The 20,278-nt window shown below is 44.6% G+C and overlaps 1 protein-coding gene across 5 annotated transcripts in view; it reads left to right on the forward strand.

Annotated features, from left to right (window-relative positions):
• The first annotated feature begins 265 nt into the window (after positions 1-265).
• Positions 266-20,278, forward strand: part of NTNG1 (netrin G1) — a 158,779-nt gene continuing 138,766 nt past the window's right edge. For 2 of the 5 annotated variants that reach the window (XM_037403773.1, XM_037403774.1), the window contains exons 1-2: positions 271-853; positions 6,912-7,611. In XM_037403773.1, coding sequence (XP_037259670.1) covers positions 7,366-7,611 — 246 coding nt within the window. In that variant the 5' untranslated portion in view covers positions 271-853; positions 6,912-7,365. Of the gene's footprint in view, positions 854-1,006; positions 1,738-6,911; positions 7,612-20,278 lie in introns of those variants that run through there. The other 3 variants (XM_037403775.1, XM_037403771.1, XM_037403772.1) reach the window with 3 other exon arrangements.

Genomic DNA, 20,278 nt, shown 5'->3' on the forward strand with positions numbered 1-20,278 from the left:
GCACTGGCGGCGATCCCCGGCCGTGCGCTATCGGGCGGGAGCCGAAATAAAAAAGGAAAAAGGAGCGAGCGGCCACGGCCCCGGCGCTGCCCGGCTGGGCGGCTCCCGTCCCCGCCGGGGCTGCGGACGGGCGGCAGGGCAGCGGGGCCCTCCCGCGGGGCAGGCGGCGCCGGTGGGGGCGGCGGGGCGGGGGGGGCGGCGGCGGGGGGGGGGGGGGGGGGGGGGGGGGGGGCGGGCGCGGCGGCGGCGCTAGGGCCGCGCGTCGCGCGGGCCCGGAGGTGGGGTAGCTGCCGCCGCCCCGCTCGCCGGCAGTCGCGGGGAGGTCGCGCCGAAGTAAGGAGGTGCCGCCGCCCGAAGTTCAGCCGCGCCGCCGGAGACCCCCGCGCCGCAGCCCCGGCCGGGGTCGCGCTCCGCCCGCCGCTCGCCCCGCGCCCCATGCCGCGGCCGCCGGCGCCCCGCGCGGGGACGCCCCCGCCCTAGAGCAGCGGTGGCGGGCGGGGAGCCCCGGCGGGCAGCACCTGCGCGGCGCCCGCGGCGATGACCTGCGCGCACCGCCCGCCGCCCCGCCGAGCGCCGGTGGAGAGCGCCCGCCCGCCCGCCCGCCCCGCCGCGCGCCGCCCGCCGCCCGCGCGCCGCCAAACTTCGACGCCGCCAAGTGCCTAGGGCCAGCGGCGGCCCCGCGCCCGCCCCGCCGGGACCCCGCGCCCCGCCGGCAACTTTCCCGGGGGGAAGCGTCCCCCCCGCCCGCCCCGCGGCTCCTCATGCCGCCGCCGAGGGAACCCCAGCGCGTCCCGGCGCCGCGGCGGCTCCGCGCCGCCCCGCGGTGAGGCGAGGGCGAGCCCGCGCCCGCGCGGTGAGTACCGCCCGCGCGCCCCTCCGCGCGCCCCGGGGCGGGATGGGGCCGGGGGTCCGCGCCGCGCGGCGGGGTCGGGCCGGGCGCGTGCCGGGGCGCGGGTGCGGGTCCGTCCTCCCCGCGGGGCCGCGGGCCCAGGGCGGATCGGCGCGGGCCGCGCGCCCCCTGCCGCCGGCGCGGCGCGGAGCGGAGCGCGACGGGGGCCGGGGCGGGGCGGGGCGGTACCTGCGCGGCTGCCTCCTCCGCGGGAGCCGGAGCTCGGCCCGGGCCGCGACGGGCTCTGAAGGGGCGCGGCCGCGGCGCGAGGGCGGTGGGTGAGCCCCGAGGCGCGCGGAGCCCTGAGGGAGGGGCCGGCGCCCCCAGCTCCCGCGCGCTGCGCGGGTTTTCCCGCGCGGGGGCCGAGCAGGAGCCCCGGTCCCGCTGGGCGGGAGGCGGGGGCGGCCCCGCGGGCCGAGGAGCGGCGGGCAGGTCGCCGGTGCTCGACCCGGAGAGAGCTCCCTCCCTCGCATCGGAAGCCGCGGCGGCTCGCGCGCTGCCACACGCACACGCGGAGCCCCGGAGCAGCCCCGCGCGGCGCCGGGCAGCGCGGCCCCGCAGGAGCGGTGCCTTTGTGCGTGCGCGGGGCTGGCCTCTGCTGCATGCGCTTTTATTGTTCTGCAATCAACTTTTGCTTATTCCGGATCTGGTGGGCCAGCAGCCAGCCTCGCTCCTGCGGAGATGTTAGCGGAGGCAGTGCGTGAAGCAAGCGGCGGAGATGCTTTCAAAGAGGGAATAAATCCCCGTCTTGCCTGAGGACAATGCGGTTGAACGGGAGCGGCTGTGGCCTGGGCAGCCCGTCGAAGGGAAGGAAACCACAGTAGAACTTTCCCTCGCTTGTTTCTTTGGTGTGTGGGGTTTTTGTTTGGGTTTGGCTTTTTATTTGGAAAACAATAAAGGTTGATTTCTGGCATATTTTTTGGAGCTTTAAAGGATGTTTACCAGAGAGTTTCCAGCAGTTAGTGGCAATATTCTCTTGGAGTCACGGACTTTGCCATCAACCCTCGGCCCTGTGACACTGATAAGAAGTGGCACCAACTTTCTAGCTACGTATGTAAAATCTGGCAATAGCACAGAACAAACTCAGGGTCCGGTAGGCGTTCAGTTTCGTTCAGTTTCAAGGTTAAGAGCTTACCCTTAGCAAGTCATTAGCTCACTCCAGGACCTGAGAGCTTGGTAGCCTGGATACACTGCCCGAGGAGCACCCTCGTTAGGGGTGAGAAATAATGACCAAAAAAACCTGCAACTGCCCCAAATGCCAACTTAAATTCTGAGAGGGAAAGACTTGCAGAACAGATTGATGCTAGTTACAGAGATACTGAAGGCAATAAGCCACGATTATAAAGATTCTAGAGGATAAACTTACAGCAGTTACATACGAATGCTCTAAAATTTAAATACCTGAAGTGCTTTTACTCTATATGCTGGTGGCTCATGATACCCAGCAAAGTAATGGCAGCGGTAGCGTGAAGTGGCACTCAGCAAAGAATGATTTGCAAAAAAACCAGAAATATAGTAACTATAGTGCTGAATTACAATTTTTTGGTAGCAGAACACTGTATTTTATTTTCTTCAGCCAATAGGTATTGATATTTTTAATTCCTCCTGAGGCAAAGAAATCTTTTTCTGCTAAATAGTTAAATAAGCTGGATAGAAATAGAACCTAAACTTACTTTGGAGCAGCATTTGAGTCCAAAGGCACCACAGCAATTGTTTGGAATATACTGTATTTCATAGAAGTAGTAGCAGAAAGTGCGTATTAAATTGTCAAATACAGGTTCCCTTCTTGTTTGCATAGATGAATAATTTTGCATTTATAAAAGGGGGTGGGTTGTGGGGTTTTTTTTAAAAATATCGGAGCGTTATACGTACCAGGTTGTAAGTCATCTATGTTTAGCAAGATATAAAACACTTGGGTTTTATTAAATGTGGGTTTGCGAGTATGAGGATTAGTTCTGCTTTACAGAATACACTATTATTATTTTGTATGTTCTAAACTGCCTTTAAATAATACCTGGAAGGGACACAAAGGATCTTTCTAGCTGGGTTTGATCAGACACATTCATCTGCTGAAGCTGTTAGGGATGCAAACTTAAAACATGTTCCGTTTGGAAGAAACTGTTCAGCAGATGCCGGTGTTGGGAGGTGACAGCCAGCGCTCCTTGCCATACTTCATGATTTTAGCCGGTTCTCCTCAGGCTGCCTTGCATTACAACAGCTGGTTTGGGCTCTCATTCTTACTTGTGTGCAGTGGTGGTGTACGCTTTACCAAACGCATGGTCTGGTGAGAGAAGCGATCACTTTTTATTTTATTACCTTCTGTGTACCTGCTGTTTGCCAAAGAGAGAGGCCGGGAGCCTGCCCGTACGGTTTGCACAGCGACTCCTGGCAGGGAGCTCATGTCGGGCATCCAGCTGACGTGGTTTGTGCAGGGGAATTATTTGGGAAAGGGGGTGGATTTTCACAGTGATGGAAGGAGGCAGAGGAGGAGTGTTTGCTAACAACCCCTGACAAGATCTGAAGTTCTCCACCAGCACCGATTCTGCTGAGATGCATTTTAGCTCATTTGTGAAGGGGGTATCTGCTTAGGCTGCAGACTTAAAATGCTGCGTGAGGTATGACTTACCCACCCGGAGAGGGATGCGTGAGCTCAGAGCCACCTTCACAGCTGAATGTAGGCTGGGGTTCAGCTGAGCTGTGTGCCCTTCTTCTCAGATGGCTGTAACATACTCACTGTGGCCTGAACACCCGGCACTTTGCAGACGGAGCAGTGCTCTGGGGGAAGGCAGAGACAGCTGAAGTGGCCTTCGCTACCGTTGTCTGCCGGTGTTTTCCATATTGCAGGGGCTATGGCACATGGGAACGAACATTCAAGGCCCAAAACGTCCTGCAGTTCGTATCGCTGTTGCCCACAAAGGAGATGTCCAGGAGGCTTTGCATACATTAGCTAATGACCTTCCAGTAGTTCGCCGTTCCCTCATCCTCAGTCATCAGGGATGCTGCTCCTTCTTTGCCACCCTCATGGGCCCCCAGCACCCAGGGTGTGCAGCTAGCAGAGCACCACGGTGTGCAGGGGATCAGGGCACCAGACATTAGTTACTCCTGATTTGTTAAATTGCTTTTTTGTTAAGTCAAATACACAGGCGTTACTGGGGACAAAAAAAAACATGGCTCTGTGTTGCCCACAGCTAGAGGCATAGCGCTACACAACTGGTACAGCTGTAAACTTCAGAAATGCTATTCTGAATGGTTTTTGACAGAGTAATTCAAATGGATATGTCCTTAGTTGTAGAGCACCAAAATGTGGAATGCATATAATGCGTGACTCTGCAGGAATAAATATAAGCAAGAGAAATCGTATAGCTCTGTCAGAAAAACCCCAGCAGTGCTCAGCACATGATCCTTAATGTGCCTTGGTCAATATCTTTCTCTGTATCAATGGAAGCTCATTAAAAGAAAATATTGCAGACTAACTGAGCCATGCCATATTAGTTCTTGCCAAAGCTTGACATTTTTAATACATTAATAATATGTCTGTAATGTAATGGAAAACTATTAATCAGAACTGGTTATATGCCAGAAATTTAAGCTATAATTGGCTGCTTCTTGTCAGGAATGTCTGCTGTACACTGCTACAGCTGCCTAATGCTCAGATGTCTTGCACTCCTCTGCACTTTTTCCTTGTCACTGCACTAAATTCGATCGATGTTATAGTCTATAATTCTGTGTAACGACCATCATTATGACTCGGGCTTACTTTAATGAGAATTCGTTATATGGGAAGTATTTTAGCACAGTGTGTTAAGGTAGTGGCGTGCTCCACATTACTTCAGTTCTATCCAGTCCTGTTTATTAGTGCATCTGAGTCTTAGCCATTATAAGAGGTTATGGGTAGCTGAAGAGCTAGCAAGGAAAGTATTAAAGAAAAAAAAATCTAATTTTGCCTAAATATACAGTCTTGCAGTCTAAGAATAATTAAACTCAGTAACTTCTTATTGCTACACAGAAACATGATATTTACCTACTGTTTATTCCAGCTATGACCAAGTCTTCTCCAGTACAGAGTATGTTTTGATTTGTCACAATATTAAAATAATTTGGCTCCTTTTTTAGCAGTTTCCCTTTTGCGTAATGACTGTTCGAAGCTATGGGGTTTTGGAGGTGGTTTTTTCCCCCTGCAAAATAGTAAAATACATTAGAAAGGACTAGAGGGAAAGAGTATGAGGTGTCTTTAGAATGATGTGGGAAGTGTTCCCTGAATTACTGAATTCCAAAATAATAAGTAAACGTTCCCACTGAAAACCAAAACAACAAAAAAAGTAAAGTCACTACAAAAACAGTGGTACTACACAGTGCGCTTAAAAAGATATAGTTTTAATTCGGTCTGAAATACTTCTGCTTTTGTGTCAAATTCAGATTTGAAGCTTAAATCTATCTGAACTAATTGAGAATTGTTATTGCAGGAAAAATTATATATTCTCTGCATATTCTGATAAAATATATGAGTTGTATGGTAACACTTGATAAAATGAATATAATGGAAAATTGCATTTACGTCCATACGGCAATTATTGTAAATTACTTTGCTATGGAAACACAATTCAACCATCTGTTGGCATTTCGTAGTGTCTGTAGTTTAGTTCAGTTTAAGATGAAGCATTATTTAAATATAGGGAGGCCGTTTGCAAATAGCTTTGAAGATAAGTTTTGGAAACGCGTATTAACGAAGTGACGTGCTGAGGAGCTCACCGGGTCACAAACCGCTGCCTATGGGTTTGGGGTATAGGAGGGTTCGTGACACTGGGCGTAATTTAAAACCGGGAACAAGCAAAGTGGGCTGCAGTAAGCGGTGTCTTAAGGTTGTTTCTTGACATCTGTCTGACGGGTCTGCTTAGGTTTTAGCATTCAGACAAAAAGAGCATGGAGGTGCTGCGGCAGCTGCCTGAAATCCTCCTCCTGCAGAGAGCCCAGCGCCCAGGCTCCCCGTCCTCAGCTGGCACAGGCTGACACCAGGCGCAGGCTGAGAGAAATGAGTTGGAGTTCCCAGCCCTTGTTTTCCTTGCCCATGTTTAGGGTACTTGGTGTTTGCAGTTTCTCTCATACAGAATTTGTATTTTTTCCTGCATTTTTCAGCAAGTGTATATTTTACGTCGTTGTAATAAGGTTATAGAATTTTATACGTGTAATAATATGACTGAGGTGATACAAACTGAGGGAATTTCTAGTTGCTTTCTGAAGAGAGGATATATCTGCTCTGAAATAAATGTGAGTACACAGGTACCCCCACCCGCAAACCTAGGAGATTAAGACTAACATAACAGAGGGGGAAAGCTTCCTTATTGTAAGCTACAAATGAACCATTATCTTTATCAGTAACGTAACATAAGTGTGGTCAGTAAATCACAGTTCAAAGGGAAAAAAAGGAACAGAGCTCTTCCAATGCTGATGAGAAATTTCAAGGAAACAGAAGTGTGCCTGCAGTTACTTTGTTACTCTTCCAAAATCAAAACAAAACAAAACCAACCCACTAAGAAACCTGTAAGGCTTTTGGAGCTCACTGAGGTACTCTGGCCAAGAGACCGTCTGCACCTGGTAGCCCTGATACCCATCTCTGTGTCACTTTAATCAAAGAGCCTTCACGCTGCTGTTCTGCAGCACTGGGCTGCCTGCTCCCCTGCCTGCCTGCCTGCCTGCACAATCTGGGCAATGGTCGAGTTCTGTAGTTTACTCTCAGGATTTGCTAGGATGAGAATACAGTTTTAGAAGCCAGAAACCTGTAACTCACTTGGAACGTTATAAATATGTCTTTGTTGCAGAAGAGTTAAATCCTTCATGTCAAAATACTTTTCACTGTGAATGGTTTTGGTAGTTTGTTCATTCTAGCACAGCACCCATGGTAAAGGTTATCCATATTAGACCAATTTTCTTTGTATTGCATCAAACCTCCAAAATGTCAACATATCATATATTTGTAATGCATTGATTCTTGGACAATAACTCTAACTCTTATTGTTTCTAAAAGGTGCCAGAAGAAAAGAATGATTGATGGGAAACAGACACCGGCCTGTAGACACTCATCCTTTTGCTTCAGATACTGATTTATCAGTGCGTCTGGGCATCCCCTGCGAGCCCTGAACACGGAGGATCACTCAGGGTTATCGACAGTGTAGCTGAAGACCTGCAACTTCACAAATTATTATCTGCTATTGGACGTCTTTACAAGAAGCCCTGACAGATAAGTTATAAGACAAAGGACAAGTGCCGCGTTGCTGTGAAAGGCTGTCATCGGGGTTTGGGTGGCTTCTACCAAAGTCTTCAACTTAGTGAAACAAACACTCTATCCTAATGCTTCACGTTTGAGTTGGAACCTATTTTATAAAATATATACATGTATATGTACATATATGTATAATCTGTAGACTGCCCGTACACCAGTACTGAGCATCCCTACGAAGGTGACATAAAAGGATTTAGAAATGTATTTGTCAAGATTCCTGTCACTTCACGCCCTCTGGGTTACTGTATCCTCCGTGATGCAGCACTACCCTTCTGTGTGGGGACACTATGACGTGTGTAAGACTCAGATTTACACAGAAGAAGGAAAAATATGGGATTACATGGCCTGCCAGCCGGAAGCCAGAGACATGATCAAATACGTAAAAGTGACTCTGGATCCCCCAGACATAACATGTGGAGATCCTCCCGAGACTTTCTGTGCAATGGTAAGGCAAGCTTTCATTTTGCGTAATTAGTCAGTAAATATATGTGATCAATGGCTTCAAAATGGAAGCCCTAGAGTGCACATGTAATTAGCCGAGAAAATCTGCATCATACTCCAAATGTGAGAGGTTCTGCTGAACCGAACGCTGAATGATACATTAATCTGAGCAATGAGATGTGCTGCTTATGGGGACCTGACTTGTCTTGGTCTGAATCCGTTGTCTCTCTAGGTCATATTTTAATTACTTAAAAGAAAGCAGCATAAAACTCCTAGTGCTAACCCGTGACTGGGGTGCGTTTGCCTGGATCGCAAAAGGCTTGAGTGAATTGGTTCCAATACAATCGCCTGCAAGCATCGTAGCATGGTACAATTCAGCATAATTTCCAAACATGAGACTGTTGTTAGAAACTCAAACTGCAGAAGCTTAAAAAGTGGGAGCTGGGCTGCTGGAGTGTTTCCAGCAAGCCCACACAGCTGTGGGCAGCATTGCCGGAGCCTTGCTACCACGTGCAGCAGGCGCATACCAGCAGGTCTGTATCTGCATGTATGGATAGTGCAGCAGGAAATACCTTGGGGTGGGGGCCAGCTCTGCCAGCTACAGCTTTCTTCTTTCACTGAAACTGTAAGCATTTAAGCCAACTCAAAGAGACCAAAATCCAGCTCCCTACTTTAGATGCTCTTAAAATTAGAGGCTAAATTTGGAAATATTTGGCTTGGTAATTGATTGTACAGGTATGAGAAACCAAGCAGACACTAAGACATCAACCTCTTACAGCTGTGCTGCTCCCAAGTGTTTGATAGGTCATGCTGTAAGAGGTCATTAGAGTTAAAAGGAAATTTTCAGCTTGTAGGTAACTTGTTTCTCCTCACAAACATGGAGGATTAATTTTCTTTGCCACTGAATATCTGTTAAATATGGAGTGGAAAACAGAGTATTCCTAGACTAGAAAATGTGACTTTGAGATGCAAAACATATGTGCTTACATCTGTTAACAAAGCACTGGAAACATGTATCACATTACCTACATAATTTAGATTTGAAAAACCAATGAGTTCTGGTAAGTGAGGTTAACATAACTGAGAGAAGTCTACAAGATTATTTATTTGCCTGTGTAGGAATCATCATTGCTGTGTGACAGCACCCCCACAGGAAGGAAATTTGCTTTTAAATGCCTTATGGTATCGTTTTCAACCACTACTATTCTGTAAGGAGTTCGGGTCCAACCACACATACATTTAGGGCATTATGTGCACGCACGCAGCTGCTTCCCACGTACATTATGGTAATAGGCACGTGATAAATTGCGAAGCTACGTGAATAAATTACATTCACTGTGAACCTTTGACTGCACCACTTGCTCTCTGCCCACTAATCCATCTCTGCTGACATGGCTTTGACACTAAACCTCCAAGCAGCTTCAAGCAGCCACTGTTTAAAAACAAATAAAAACATCATGCCCCACGTAATATGATATTTTTTCTTTGTCTTGAAATGTATTTTCTCTCTCAAAATAGCAATAGCTGTAAATTTAGCCCTCAATCAATGACGTTTAGCAACTCATAATGTAACAAATAAGAAAAGTTGGTCTTTTAATGCAAAAGAAACTGCACAGCAAAACTTGTTTCTTCCTTTTTTGTGCACACAAATGTTGCAGCAATTCCTGTCTTAAGTAACTGAGTTTCTGAAGGCCTTTGTTACCAGTCTACTCTCTAGTTAAAATAACGACTTTAAACAAAATACAAGCAACATTTTGATTAAATCTCAGTATTAAAACTGGTGCCAGAATTCCTCCCGAAAATGTTTGACCTTGCAAGGTCCTTGATGCTGTGATAGGGGATGAAAGTTTGCTTGGGAATGACCTGAGGTGACAGCTGTAGCTCACTTGCTGCTTAAGCCCTTGAGATGCAGAAAGCCACCAGAATTCTGACAGGAGAAGCAGAGAAAGAGGAAGAACTGGGGAGAAGGAGAGAGTGCGTGCACAACAAGGGTGTGTATTTAGTGGTGTAAGTGTAGAGTGGCTGTCTCCTACGTGATAAACTGTTGTATTTGCTTTCAGTATAGATGTATATTGCACATACACACTGTATTCAGATACACATTGGTAACAGCTTGACTTACTTGAAATGTTAGGAAAATGACAGAAATGTTTGATGTTTGTGAGGTAGTGCACAGCAAGCAGCAAGGCATCTCATGCTCAAAATTGCTTCATGTCTATCTGTACTGTAGCTACATGTACAAATTACACATTTTCTTCAAAATGAGGTTTTACATATTTGTAGGGCTGACCCTTTGGCATTTCTCAATGGGAAGATCTTTTATTTTTGTGTTCATTTTTAGTTTTAGAAAATGAGTTAAGGAGATAGCACTGACATACTTGGAGAAGGTGGGCAGGGGAAGAGTGCATTCCTGTTAGGCATGTTCTTGTGCTAAAAAATCCCGTATTTGAAATGACAGAGATTCAAAGGTTTCTTTTCAGCATGGTGAAGTGCTGAACAGACTTACATAAATGCTTGGGTTTATTGTTGTCAGAATTGGATTTTTGTGTGCTAAACCTGCATACCACTGTTTTGTTACTGAAATCAGGTTAACACTGCTGAGGAGGAGGTCAGGGTCCTTTCAGATATCCTAACAATAAGCAAGGGTACCAAACAGCCGAGCCAGCTTCTGCAGAAAGAGGAGGAGGTTGAAGCAGCCTCCTGTTTTGTTTCCGTATCAGTTCTCTGATCAGGCTTAGCAATTTTCTGTTCACCACAGAAAGGTGAACAGACCTATAGGTCTATACAGACTAAGGTACTAGCTGTTGAGTCTGTGTCAGCTATCAGTGTAGTATAGATTACATCCCTGAAACACAGCCAGCCCAAGAGGTTCACCCAAGTCCTGCTGGGATCTTATGGTAAAATCTAAGGCCGTCTGTGAGAGGGAGATGATAATAGTGTGCAATAACACGAAATGCAATTGTGCATTACAATGCATGCAAACGTACAGTACAGAGGAGATGGGCAGTTAATGGTAAAATTTGCCATGTCCTTATTTCTACATATTCCCTGTGGAACTAAATGTTCTTGGAGTCCATTATGAATTTTTACTCTATGAGCTTGTTTAGTTGACAGACTCAGTAACAATGTTTTGCACATGCAGATTTGTTGCAAAACGAAACACCCCTCTTGTTGGTAGCTAAACCCAGCACGTGGATGCTCGCCACTCCTAAGTACCTTTGCGCCATCCCTCCAGGACAACATCCGTCAACATTACAGGCAAGACGCAGCAGGAAAACTCTCCCACAAATGCTTTTATGGAGTCTTTCCTGAGAATAACGTTATAGTTTCTGGTGACATTCAGTATTGACAACTCGTGATATTATTCTGAAACCTCAAACCTCTGGAGTCCTGTGATTATGTGAGATTCTCAGCTTTCATTTAAAACATCCCCTTTATTTTCTTTACTCCTGGTTGCAGAGAAAAGTTTGAAAATGAAACTGAGAAGCTCAAAAAGCAGAAGGCAAGTAAACGGCCCTCCAAATTATTATTTGTTTAAAATCGCATAGTTTTTAAAGTCACTCAGGAATTTTAGGGCTTGGGAAATAATTTTGCTTGAGAGGAGAGATGCATGAAAGAAACATAAACAAATGAATGGCTTAGAATAGTGAATGCTCACAATTTCTGGCCATGGAGTTGCTAGTGTCTGTAAGGAGGATGTGATAGCATCCTTCCCCAACAGGTATGCTCCTCCTGCCTGCACGATAACCAGCCCCCTGCGGAGTGGGTTGACTGGTCACCCCTAGCTTCCCTGTACATTTTAAAGCAATCTTTAACTGCTCAGAGTGAGCACACATGCTGGCAGATGATGCACGTCTGCTTTCTGTGGCATTCCTTCAAGGAAATTTCACTGTCAGTCACAGAGTTGAACTGGATGGTCATGGCATTTGAGCCAGTGTGACTGTTCCTGTGGATCTGTAATTCATGAACTTTGAACATTTGGCGTTGGGTAAGAGTGTGTCTGGCACCATGCACTTACAATTAGTTGGCCTGGGAGGAGAGGGAAGGGGAAGTAGAAGAGAGAAGAAGCTACTTCATGTTTTCATAACTGCAGGATTCACTTTGCAGAGATACTATATGCAAATTTTTAAGTACCTGGGGGTGCTAGTTCTTGTGGCCTGCAGCATTTCAGTCTATTAAATAAAACCGCTTTAAATCCCTGGAAGTAACTAACAGTTGAGGAAATCTTCTGCTTCCCCTTGTGTAAGTGCTTGTTGAGAGGTCACAAAACTCTGTCCAGTTATAAAAAGAAACAAATCTGACTTTTCATGACCGTCACCATCTTTTGCCCTATAAGAACAGCTCATAGGTAGCTTCTGACTTCTTGATTTCTAAAACACGTGTCAGCTGTGCCCTCGGTACAAGCTTCAGGAGCCCCCGCGATGCCGCTCATGGCTCAGGGGTCCCATTCCCCCAAAGTCGCAGCTGCCCCTCGCATGGGTTGGCCCCTGTGCTGAAATCCACCTGTAGCCTGGGGTTTGCAATCAAACCTCAGCCGGGATTAGTGTGGCAATTCATCACAAATTTAACCAGGAGACTCCTAGTGGCTATTACTGTAATATGCAAACTGGAGACAAACGCATTACCAACCTATGTTTGCAGCTGAAACAGCAACATAAAAATACAATTTTCTGCTTATGTTTAGACCTAGCTATCACAACACCATCCCACATCCCAAAAATGGCTAAAAAATGACAAATTCATCGGCAGCTATCATTGCCTGCAGCTAATTTTCTTCACAGGTTAAACAGAAGCTTGAAGAGAAGCCTACAGACGGGAGTCCTGTACATTTGTACAATTTATAGAGCAGAAGTGCTGATGATGGTAGAAATTTGAGCCCTTGAGTGCTACTCTGTATTTCATAGCCAATCAAAACTAAATTAAGAAACAAAGATTATTAAAAAGTCTTCTGTGCGTGTAATTCTGGCATAATATTATGAGGTGGGCATTAAATTTTTCCCTCTGAGACTTTGAGCATCATTAATACAGCATTCCTTTAATTACAAGTAGGCTCATACTCCTTAAAAAAGGGAAAATACTCCACAGTGTAGTTAGTAATACCATTATTGTGTTTACTGAAATAATTAAATGAACAGATAATTCTTCTGAGTAACATATAAGTAAAAATGTGAAATAAAAATGTATTTTTGGAAGCATTTTGGCATGCATACGTGCATTCTCGGGTACGACAATTGTAAACAGTGTTGAACGATACCGTTAAGAGATGCTGGTAAGAAAAAAACTTTTTTCTTTTATGGGCTGAATAAGGACATCAGCCCTTCATTTTTGGTCCGCATGGGGTAGAACAGGAACAGGAGCTGAGGCTATTGTTACTGGCCTGTTTAATGGGGATTTTCATAGTTGTGTATTTTAAAAGTACATACAGCTCAAAGTTATTGCAGACCTCATTTACAATACCTGCATTCACCTATTTTGAACTCTTTTGAGCACGTTTAATTAATACGGGTGTTGCTTTGTCATTGTTGGAAAGAACCTTATCCTTCAGGGAGCGGAGTTTTTATTTTGGTGTTTCCTCTTAAGTTAGTGGATGTTTCATTTCACTGTAGTACCGCAAGACCTATCCGGTGAGCTGCAGCCCCCGCTCCCCTTCTTCTCTCCCCTGTGTAGGGCAGGACACCTCCACCACCCTACCGATATGGCTGTTCCCATCAAAGCACTACTTTGGCCCTTGTGCCGGCCTTAGACCAGAGCAGCTGGCAGGACTAGAGAAAAGCCAGAAGCACACACCATGCCCTTTGCTCCTGCTGTCCCCGCCGTGGAGGTGACAGCCTACCTGTGGCCTTTGGTCACAGCCTGCCCGCAAACACTTTAAAGGTACCTTGTTCCTCAGAACACTTGGGAAAGGAGTTCTTGTTTTCATAAAAAAGGAGAAAATGGATATACTTAATGACAGCAGGAATACATTAAAAAAAAAGTGGCTTGGTAAAAAAAAAATATCTCTGTTTTCTTCCAACTGGAAGCAATCTGAAAGCTAATAATTTCTCATAAATTGAAACTGAGGATTGCCAGGAAAACAGATTTGCATTTTATTCATTATCACACATCAAGATTCCCCAGTAAATCATCAATAAAACTCTGTCCAGTTGCTTACTTTTTCCTCCTCAGTTACACTTTGGGTACTGGAATATTTTCAAACATTAAACAAAGCAAAAGCACACCCACAAAGTATTTAAGTTGTTAAAAATGTCTGGGGGTAAAACAGGGTTCCTAAATAAAGTCAAGGGCTTCTGCTTATTTTCAGTTGCAGAGTTTTAAGGCACATATCACTACTATGTATAAAAATGCATCCTTTTAACAAGATGTATGTTTTCTAAATATACTTCATAGAAACTGCTTAACAACTGCTTTTAACACTTCCTTTATTCCATTTGGTACTTGCTCTCCTATTTTGTTTCTCCCCCCTGAAGTTAGCTGGAAATACTAGACGTTTGTAGCTAACACAATAATCAATTTATTGTAATAATAATTGATCTGAGAAAGCAAGAGATTGCTGGGGGCCATTGTGGCTCTGAGGGTGAAGTTCTCACAAATACCTGACCTGGTCCCCCCCCCCGCTGCCTTTGGCCCCCCCCCAGATGCCTTCCCCCACTGGCCAGGGCTGGTACCTGGGGAGAACTGCCCAAGTACTCTGCCAGAACTTGGCCTTCTGGTCTTGTTTGGGTGTGGAAACAGCAACAGCAATTTTATAGAGAAATGAACAGCTTTCACTGCAAAATGGATACCCTGACATCCACAGGGGAATCCGAATGGCTTGCCTTCAGTGTGGCTGGACCAGAAATGTCCCCTCAGCAGCACCTTTAGTGCCATCTTCTGCAATAAAACAATACTACTTTATAAAAAATATATAAAAAAAATCTTTACTAGCAAGGTATTGTAATTTGAACCTCTCTGGTGAGGCAGAGGTGATCTCAAGCCTGTGGCTCACTGCAGGGAGACCCTCCTAACAGGATTTGCTGGGGCGCAGGGAGACAATGCAGTAAAGCAGCATCCTGACAGCGCTCCTCATCCAGGGTAGGACAGCGCATTCCTCCCCACCCTCAGGCTGAGGACAGGTGACAGCAGGTAGCCACACTCTTTATCTGCTAGAAACCCTGAACTGAGATTTTTTTCCAGGGTGGGTAAATTCACCTTTCTGCAGAGCAACCTTTGTTTTCTGACCTGCCAGTGTCACACAGTCAGCCTGGAGGAGCAGTGGTGCAGGCTCACCCCCTTTGCAGGGAGCAGCTGGTTTGCTTACGCACGTTTTGGTCACGGGCGTGATGCCCCATGGTCCCAAGTGAGCTGTGCAGCATTAGGCTTTCCAGGCTGCTGTCTCATTTTGAGGACAGTGTACAAGGAGTGTGATATTGTATTTCCTCCCGCTGTGATGGACGGACAAGTCTCAGAGTGCAAATTTTGGATTTACTTGACAGAGCTAGTTTTATGCTGTTCAGGTTTGTCCAAATTATTTGGACCAACATATTTTTCCTCCTTCATTTAGTACCTGTATGTCTCTCAACTCCAGAGTTTCATGTGTCTTTCTTGCAGGGTTTGTACTTAGTGACAGCTAAGAATCACTGGAAAGCAAATGCAGTTCCTGAGGCACTTGCATATATTAAAATTTCCATTTGTAAGCATCTGAGTTGAAACTAAGCCAAGTGAACTTGGCCAAGAGTTCTGCAAACCCTGTGTACATCAGGATAACTGTTCTGGTTAGCAGGCTCCCCTGGAGTCCTTTGAGAAGGCAGAAGTCAATAAGTTGACTCCCAAATAATGACTTTAACATTCAGACATTTATGTTACTTATAAAGCAGCCAGCCCTATATACAGCCTGAGTTGTCCCATGCAGACCTTTAAGCCCACAGTGTTCTGTCAGAGCATTCAGGAAAAAAAATACATGTACGTACTGATATGGTAATCAGGCTCCCTCATCCCTTCTGCTCTATGCTGTGGAGGAGAGAAGGAGAAATCCAGACAAGCATTGACAAAGTATGGAAATTACCCATCTCCTTACTCAAGGATGAAAATGAAAACCTGCCATTTGTTTTTATCCACAGGGTTTAGCAAGGGCTGAGTCTGTGGGAGCTGCTGAATTTAAGATGAGTACCACTGCTACTTTTTTTTAAAAAAAACCACAATACTGATACTGTATTGCCAAATCTGCAATTTCTGATGCATAAAACCCCCACCTATTTAAGAGTAGCTAAAACTAGGCAAGAGATCTGTTAAACCAAATATATCTTGACTTTTTTTCAAGGCCTATAAGTACTGGCTGGATCCGGAAACTCCAAATTAATCCCAGATATTATTAAGGTCATTGACTGACAAGATGCATGTCCCTAATCTCACTAGCTGAAAAGTAGGAAGTAGTTCTGTACCCGATTTACTTGTACCAACAATGGCCGTTGGTACACATTTTAGGTATGGAAGTTTATGTTTTCACAGGTCACTTGCAGTGACACCATCTTGATCTACAAGTACAAATATAGCTAGGGACATGAAAATCTTTGGCATTGAGCTGGCTTGGCAACGCACGTAAGTGATTTCACATAGCTTTGATGTTTGCTGTATTCTGTTTTCTGTAAAATGGTTTTATTTCTTATCTTCTAGTTCTTTAAGCAGATTGTTTATATGGAATTTAGGAATAAAAAAGGAGAGGAAAGAAAAGGCCGCAAATGAATTTTAATTATATGTATTACAAGCAAGAAACCATACTATACCAGAGAGATTTTGTGTCAGGCTTCAGCCCAGAGAGAATTTTTATACATAAGTAGTTGTAAAACCTTTAAAAGAGGACACCATTATGATGAAAGGAGCATTTTCTTGCATGTACATACTATGTCTTTCCAGCATCCTGGTGCATTTTAGATTTTTATCCGTAAAACTGTCAGGAGCCATCATTTTAAATCATCAATTTGATTTTTACTATCTACACCTGCTCATAAGGCACTCCAGTGAAAACTAGAAACAGAGCTACTTGTGGGTGACATTTACAAATGACTGGAGGGAAGAAAAAGGTTTAAAAAAGAAGAAAGGAATAGCAAACAACTACACAAAAGCCCTCATCTTTGAAAAGCAACGTGTACAGCTATAGAAAAAAAGTACAGAATGTAATTTTCTGACTGCTAAAACAACTCTTTCTACATGTGCTATTTTCCTCATCTATTTTTATCGCAGCCTTCCAGACTCTGACATGCCTCTTGGCTTCCTTGACCATATGGATCTGCCAAGCAGCATGAATACTGTAGGGATAGCCTGCAGAAATATCCCAGCAAGGTGTCATGCTTTGCAAGAGTTTGTTCAGACTTCCAGAAACATTAAGTGATGGATTTAATGGGTTGCAAGCATTGTAGATTTCCTCACTAAAATTTTAGAGTAAATTTTTGGACCTGGAGTCCCCATTTTCCCGGAACAGGCCTGAGAGAAGCTTTTGAAAATACAAGCTTAAGCACATACAAGCTTTTTGCTAACTTAAGCGCTGGCTTTGATTTTTAAAAAGAAAAGTATCCTTCAATAAAGAAGAAACACGTAGAGATAAATCATGATGTGTATTTCATGTCTAAGAGTCAGTGTTTGACTTTTCATAAACAGGATTTAAAATATGATCTTCCATTGAAATTAATGTGCCCTGTATAAGTCAACAGAAGGACTTGACAGCAATGGATCGTGCCCAGATATTGCTTGCTTCCTTAGTAGTGCATATTATCCTCTGTACCATACCAGTTTGAAACTCTCAACTGGAAACTTTAAAACCATCCTAAGTAAAAGCATAATTAACAGTATGCCTTTATCTTTCCATCTTTTTCTAGTCAGAAAAAATTTCACTGAAATACATTTATTTCCAACCTTTTCCAGTTACAAAATCTTTTACTCACTATACTGGTGCTTGGTTTTAGATTATTTCACTCCTGTGAGCTTCAGGGCAAGGCTGATTGTTTCAGGTGACTGGACAGGATTCGGTCAGGGGGATACATTTTTTCTTGGGTACAGTTTTGGTAATTTCAGAGCATGCAAGAATGCACCAAAAGCACATTTTAGACCATCTAGCTGGAAAGTGCCAGGTAGAATACATGCATAGAATACATATCAGGGTTTGCATATTAAAATATATTATTTTAGCTTTATGCATCTCTTGGCTTATTTGTAAATAATTAAAAAGGACAGAAGACTATTATTCAATAATTTTCCCATAGTTCTCTGTAATTGTTCCATCGTTGGTTGTAGCACTCAACATTAGCTAAGCATCATTTATGAGCTTTAGGTTTTATAGGTTTAAAAGCAAGCCTCCAAACAAGAGTTCAACAGTTCCCATTTATCATTAATCAGAAAAGATGGGATTTTCAGCATAACATTTTGTGAAATTTTAAGCAGTAACACAAAGTATGCCATTTTTAAACATTAAACCATGGACAAATGTTTGATATCTTGAATTCACGGGGGTTTTGTTTGCTTTTTGAAGCAATACACACATCTGTTTTCCCTCCATAAGTCCTCAGCTGGTGTAAAGTGGCATATGTGCATTGAACAGAATGGTGCAACCACCATGGAGAAGGTGACTCCCATACATCTGCCACTTGTGCCATCCCTCCACCCCTCCTGGGGGCCAGCCCCTCACCCAGCCTCATTGAAATGGAGGCTTTTGAAAATGGTGGAGAAAAGGAAGACTGAAGAGAACAATGGGGAGTTGCTCCAAACAGCGCAAGAGCCTTCCTTCCTCCTGGCTGGATACCTGTCTCATCACACCTTAAGGGCTCTGTACTTGAGAAGCCACCAGAGCTCATGGGTTTATTCCCGCTTACACTTCTGCTACCCTTTTTTGGGCAACAGTCTCTTTTTAAAATGGTGTAGACCCATACAGACCTCCACTGTGGACCTTAGACTGGTACTAGTGAAACGTTTTTCAAGTCTTTTTGAAAGCTTAAGGTTAAAGAGTTCAGCAATAGGATAGCATGTGCTGAAGTGGGGATTAGTTTATGAGGACCCCTTCATCATGCTGCTTTTCCTAGGCGCAGTCTCCAGGAGAGTAAATACATTGCAGGAGTGCAGAGAAAGAAGGCACAGTCTTTTTACAGGCAGCATTTGACTCTCCTAATCAATAATAATATGACTAAGAATTTGGAGTAAATGTCATTCTGATGATTGTATCTCGTCAAGGGCCTCGTACTGTTAAGTGATGGGTTTGAAATGATAAAATTGTGCAGAAGATCAGAAACAAAAATCGGATAGCAGCAGGGCCCCACTGAATTTAACCTTAGTCTCAGGGTTTTTGTTTCAGTTCCCATTCTCAAGGTCACTGCACCTATGCTAATGCAACTGTCAGCATCCTCCTCCTGCCAGACCAGTTGCTTCTGATACCCCAAAAGAAGATTTACAGGAGCTGACCAAGAAAAAATACAATGCTTTTCACAAATTAATTGCAGAGATGAATGGCACCTGTAATGACCTGTTTTAAGACTTTTTTTTCAATGACACCACCTTACATGAGCTTCTCTAAATTCTCGTCATGTAAGCCAGCCACAGTTGGGTTTTTTTGGCTGTCTTCCTAGCCAACGTCCAAGGCCTCAGAAAGTAGATGTAAGGGCAATGCTGAGCAAGCCTTTGCTGTCACAGCCTTTGCTTTGGATTAGTAATTGGTTTGTTTATAATTATGAGCTGTATAAAGCCTTGCAGGAAGAGCAGAACATGTTTACTTTTACAATGATGAAATAAATAATAAATTGGAGACGCCTTTGGAATTCCAAAGTATCTCTCTTAACCAGGGATCAGATTCACAGCATTTTGCTGGGAAATGTGTGCACCTAGGCAGCACAGCTATAGCAGAGGGCTGCTGCTGAAGAACGGCATGATAAACCTCCTTACTGAGCTAGTAATGGCAATGTACAAGTTAATGCTGGTCTCGGTGGCAGACCCTGGCCTGTGATCCTACACACATCCAGAGCATTCAGGAGCTTCTGCAGCCCCTAAGCAACTCATGCACATGGGGAGAAGCACATAGCAATGTTGTGTCTTAGAAGAAGACAAGAGAGAGCCCTCATATTTCTGTGTGGATCTTGGATATTATCTTAGATAATTTGTTCGCAGGAGAAATCAGCTTTTCTCCATTAAGAAATGCTTGTGATATTCCAACAGTATTGCCACACAGACTTTGTTAGAAGGTATCATCTGGCCTATAAACACATGAAGCAGAGAAACTTCTAACTGAGCCTATAACGCTGCTTGTCTGACAGTAAGTTTGTCTGCTTCAGCGTTGCTCTTCGTAGATCTCCACATGCCTGGTAGCTGGGTTCAGTTAGTGTTGGTTTTAATCATTTATAGTTTTCTGACCTAGGTTTCTTGATGCTTTATGCATAAAAGCTATACAGAAAGTTAACAACACAAAATACAGACATGCTTTACAGGTAACTTTACAGGGCCTTAAGCTAATGAGAAATGAGTTTCTGCATGGCTGTGGCTCACATGTTTGGCAATCAGTGAACCTCACAGGTGTCAAGCAGATCTGCAGCCATAGAAAAGAGCTATTTTCTAACTTGGTTTGGGGTTTTAGTGGAATTTTTTTTTCCTTGCTCAGTTTGAGTCATGTTCCGACTATTTTTTTAAAAAAATTTTGTTAATTTTATGTGTAAAGGTCACAG

The sequence above is a fragment of the Falco rusticolus genome, chromosome 11, assembly GCF_015220075.1.
Source record: "Falco rusticolus isolate bFalRus1 chromosome 11, bFalRus1.pri, whole genome shotgun sequence".
NCBI classification, from domain to species: domain Eukaryota; kingdom Metazoa; phylum Chordata; class Aves; order Falconiformes; family Falconidae; genus Falco; species Falco rusticolus.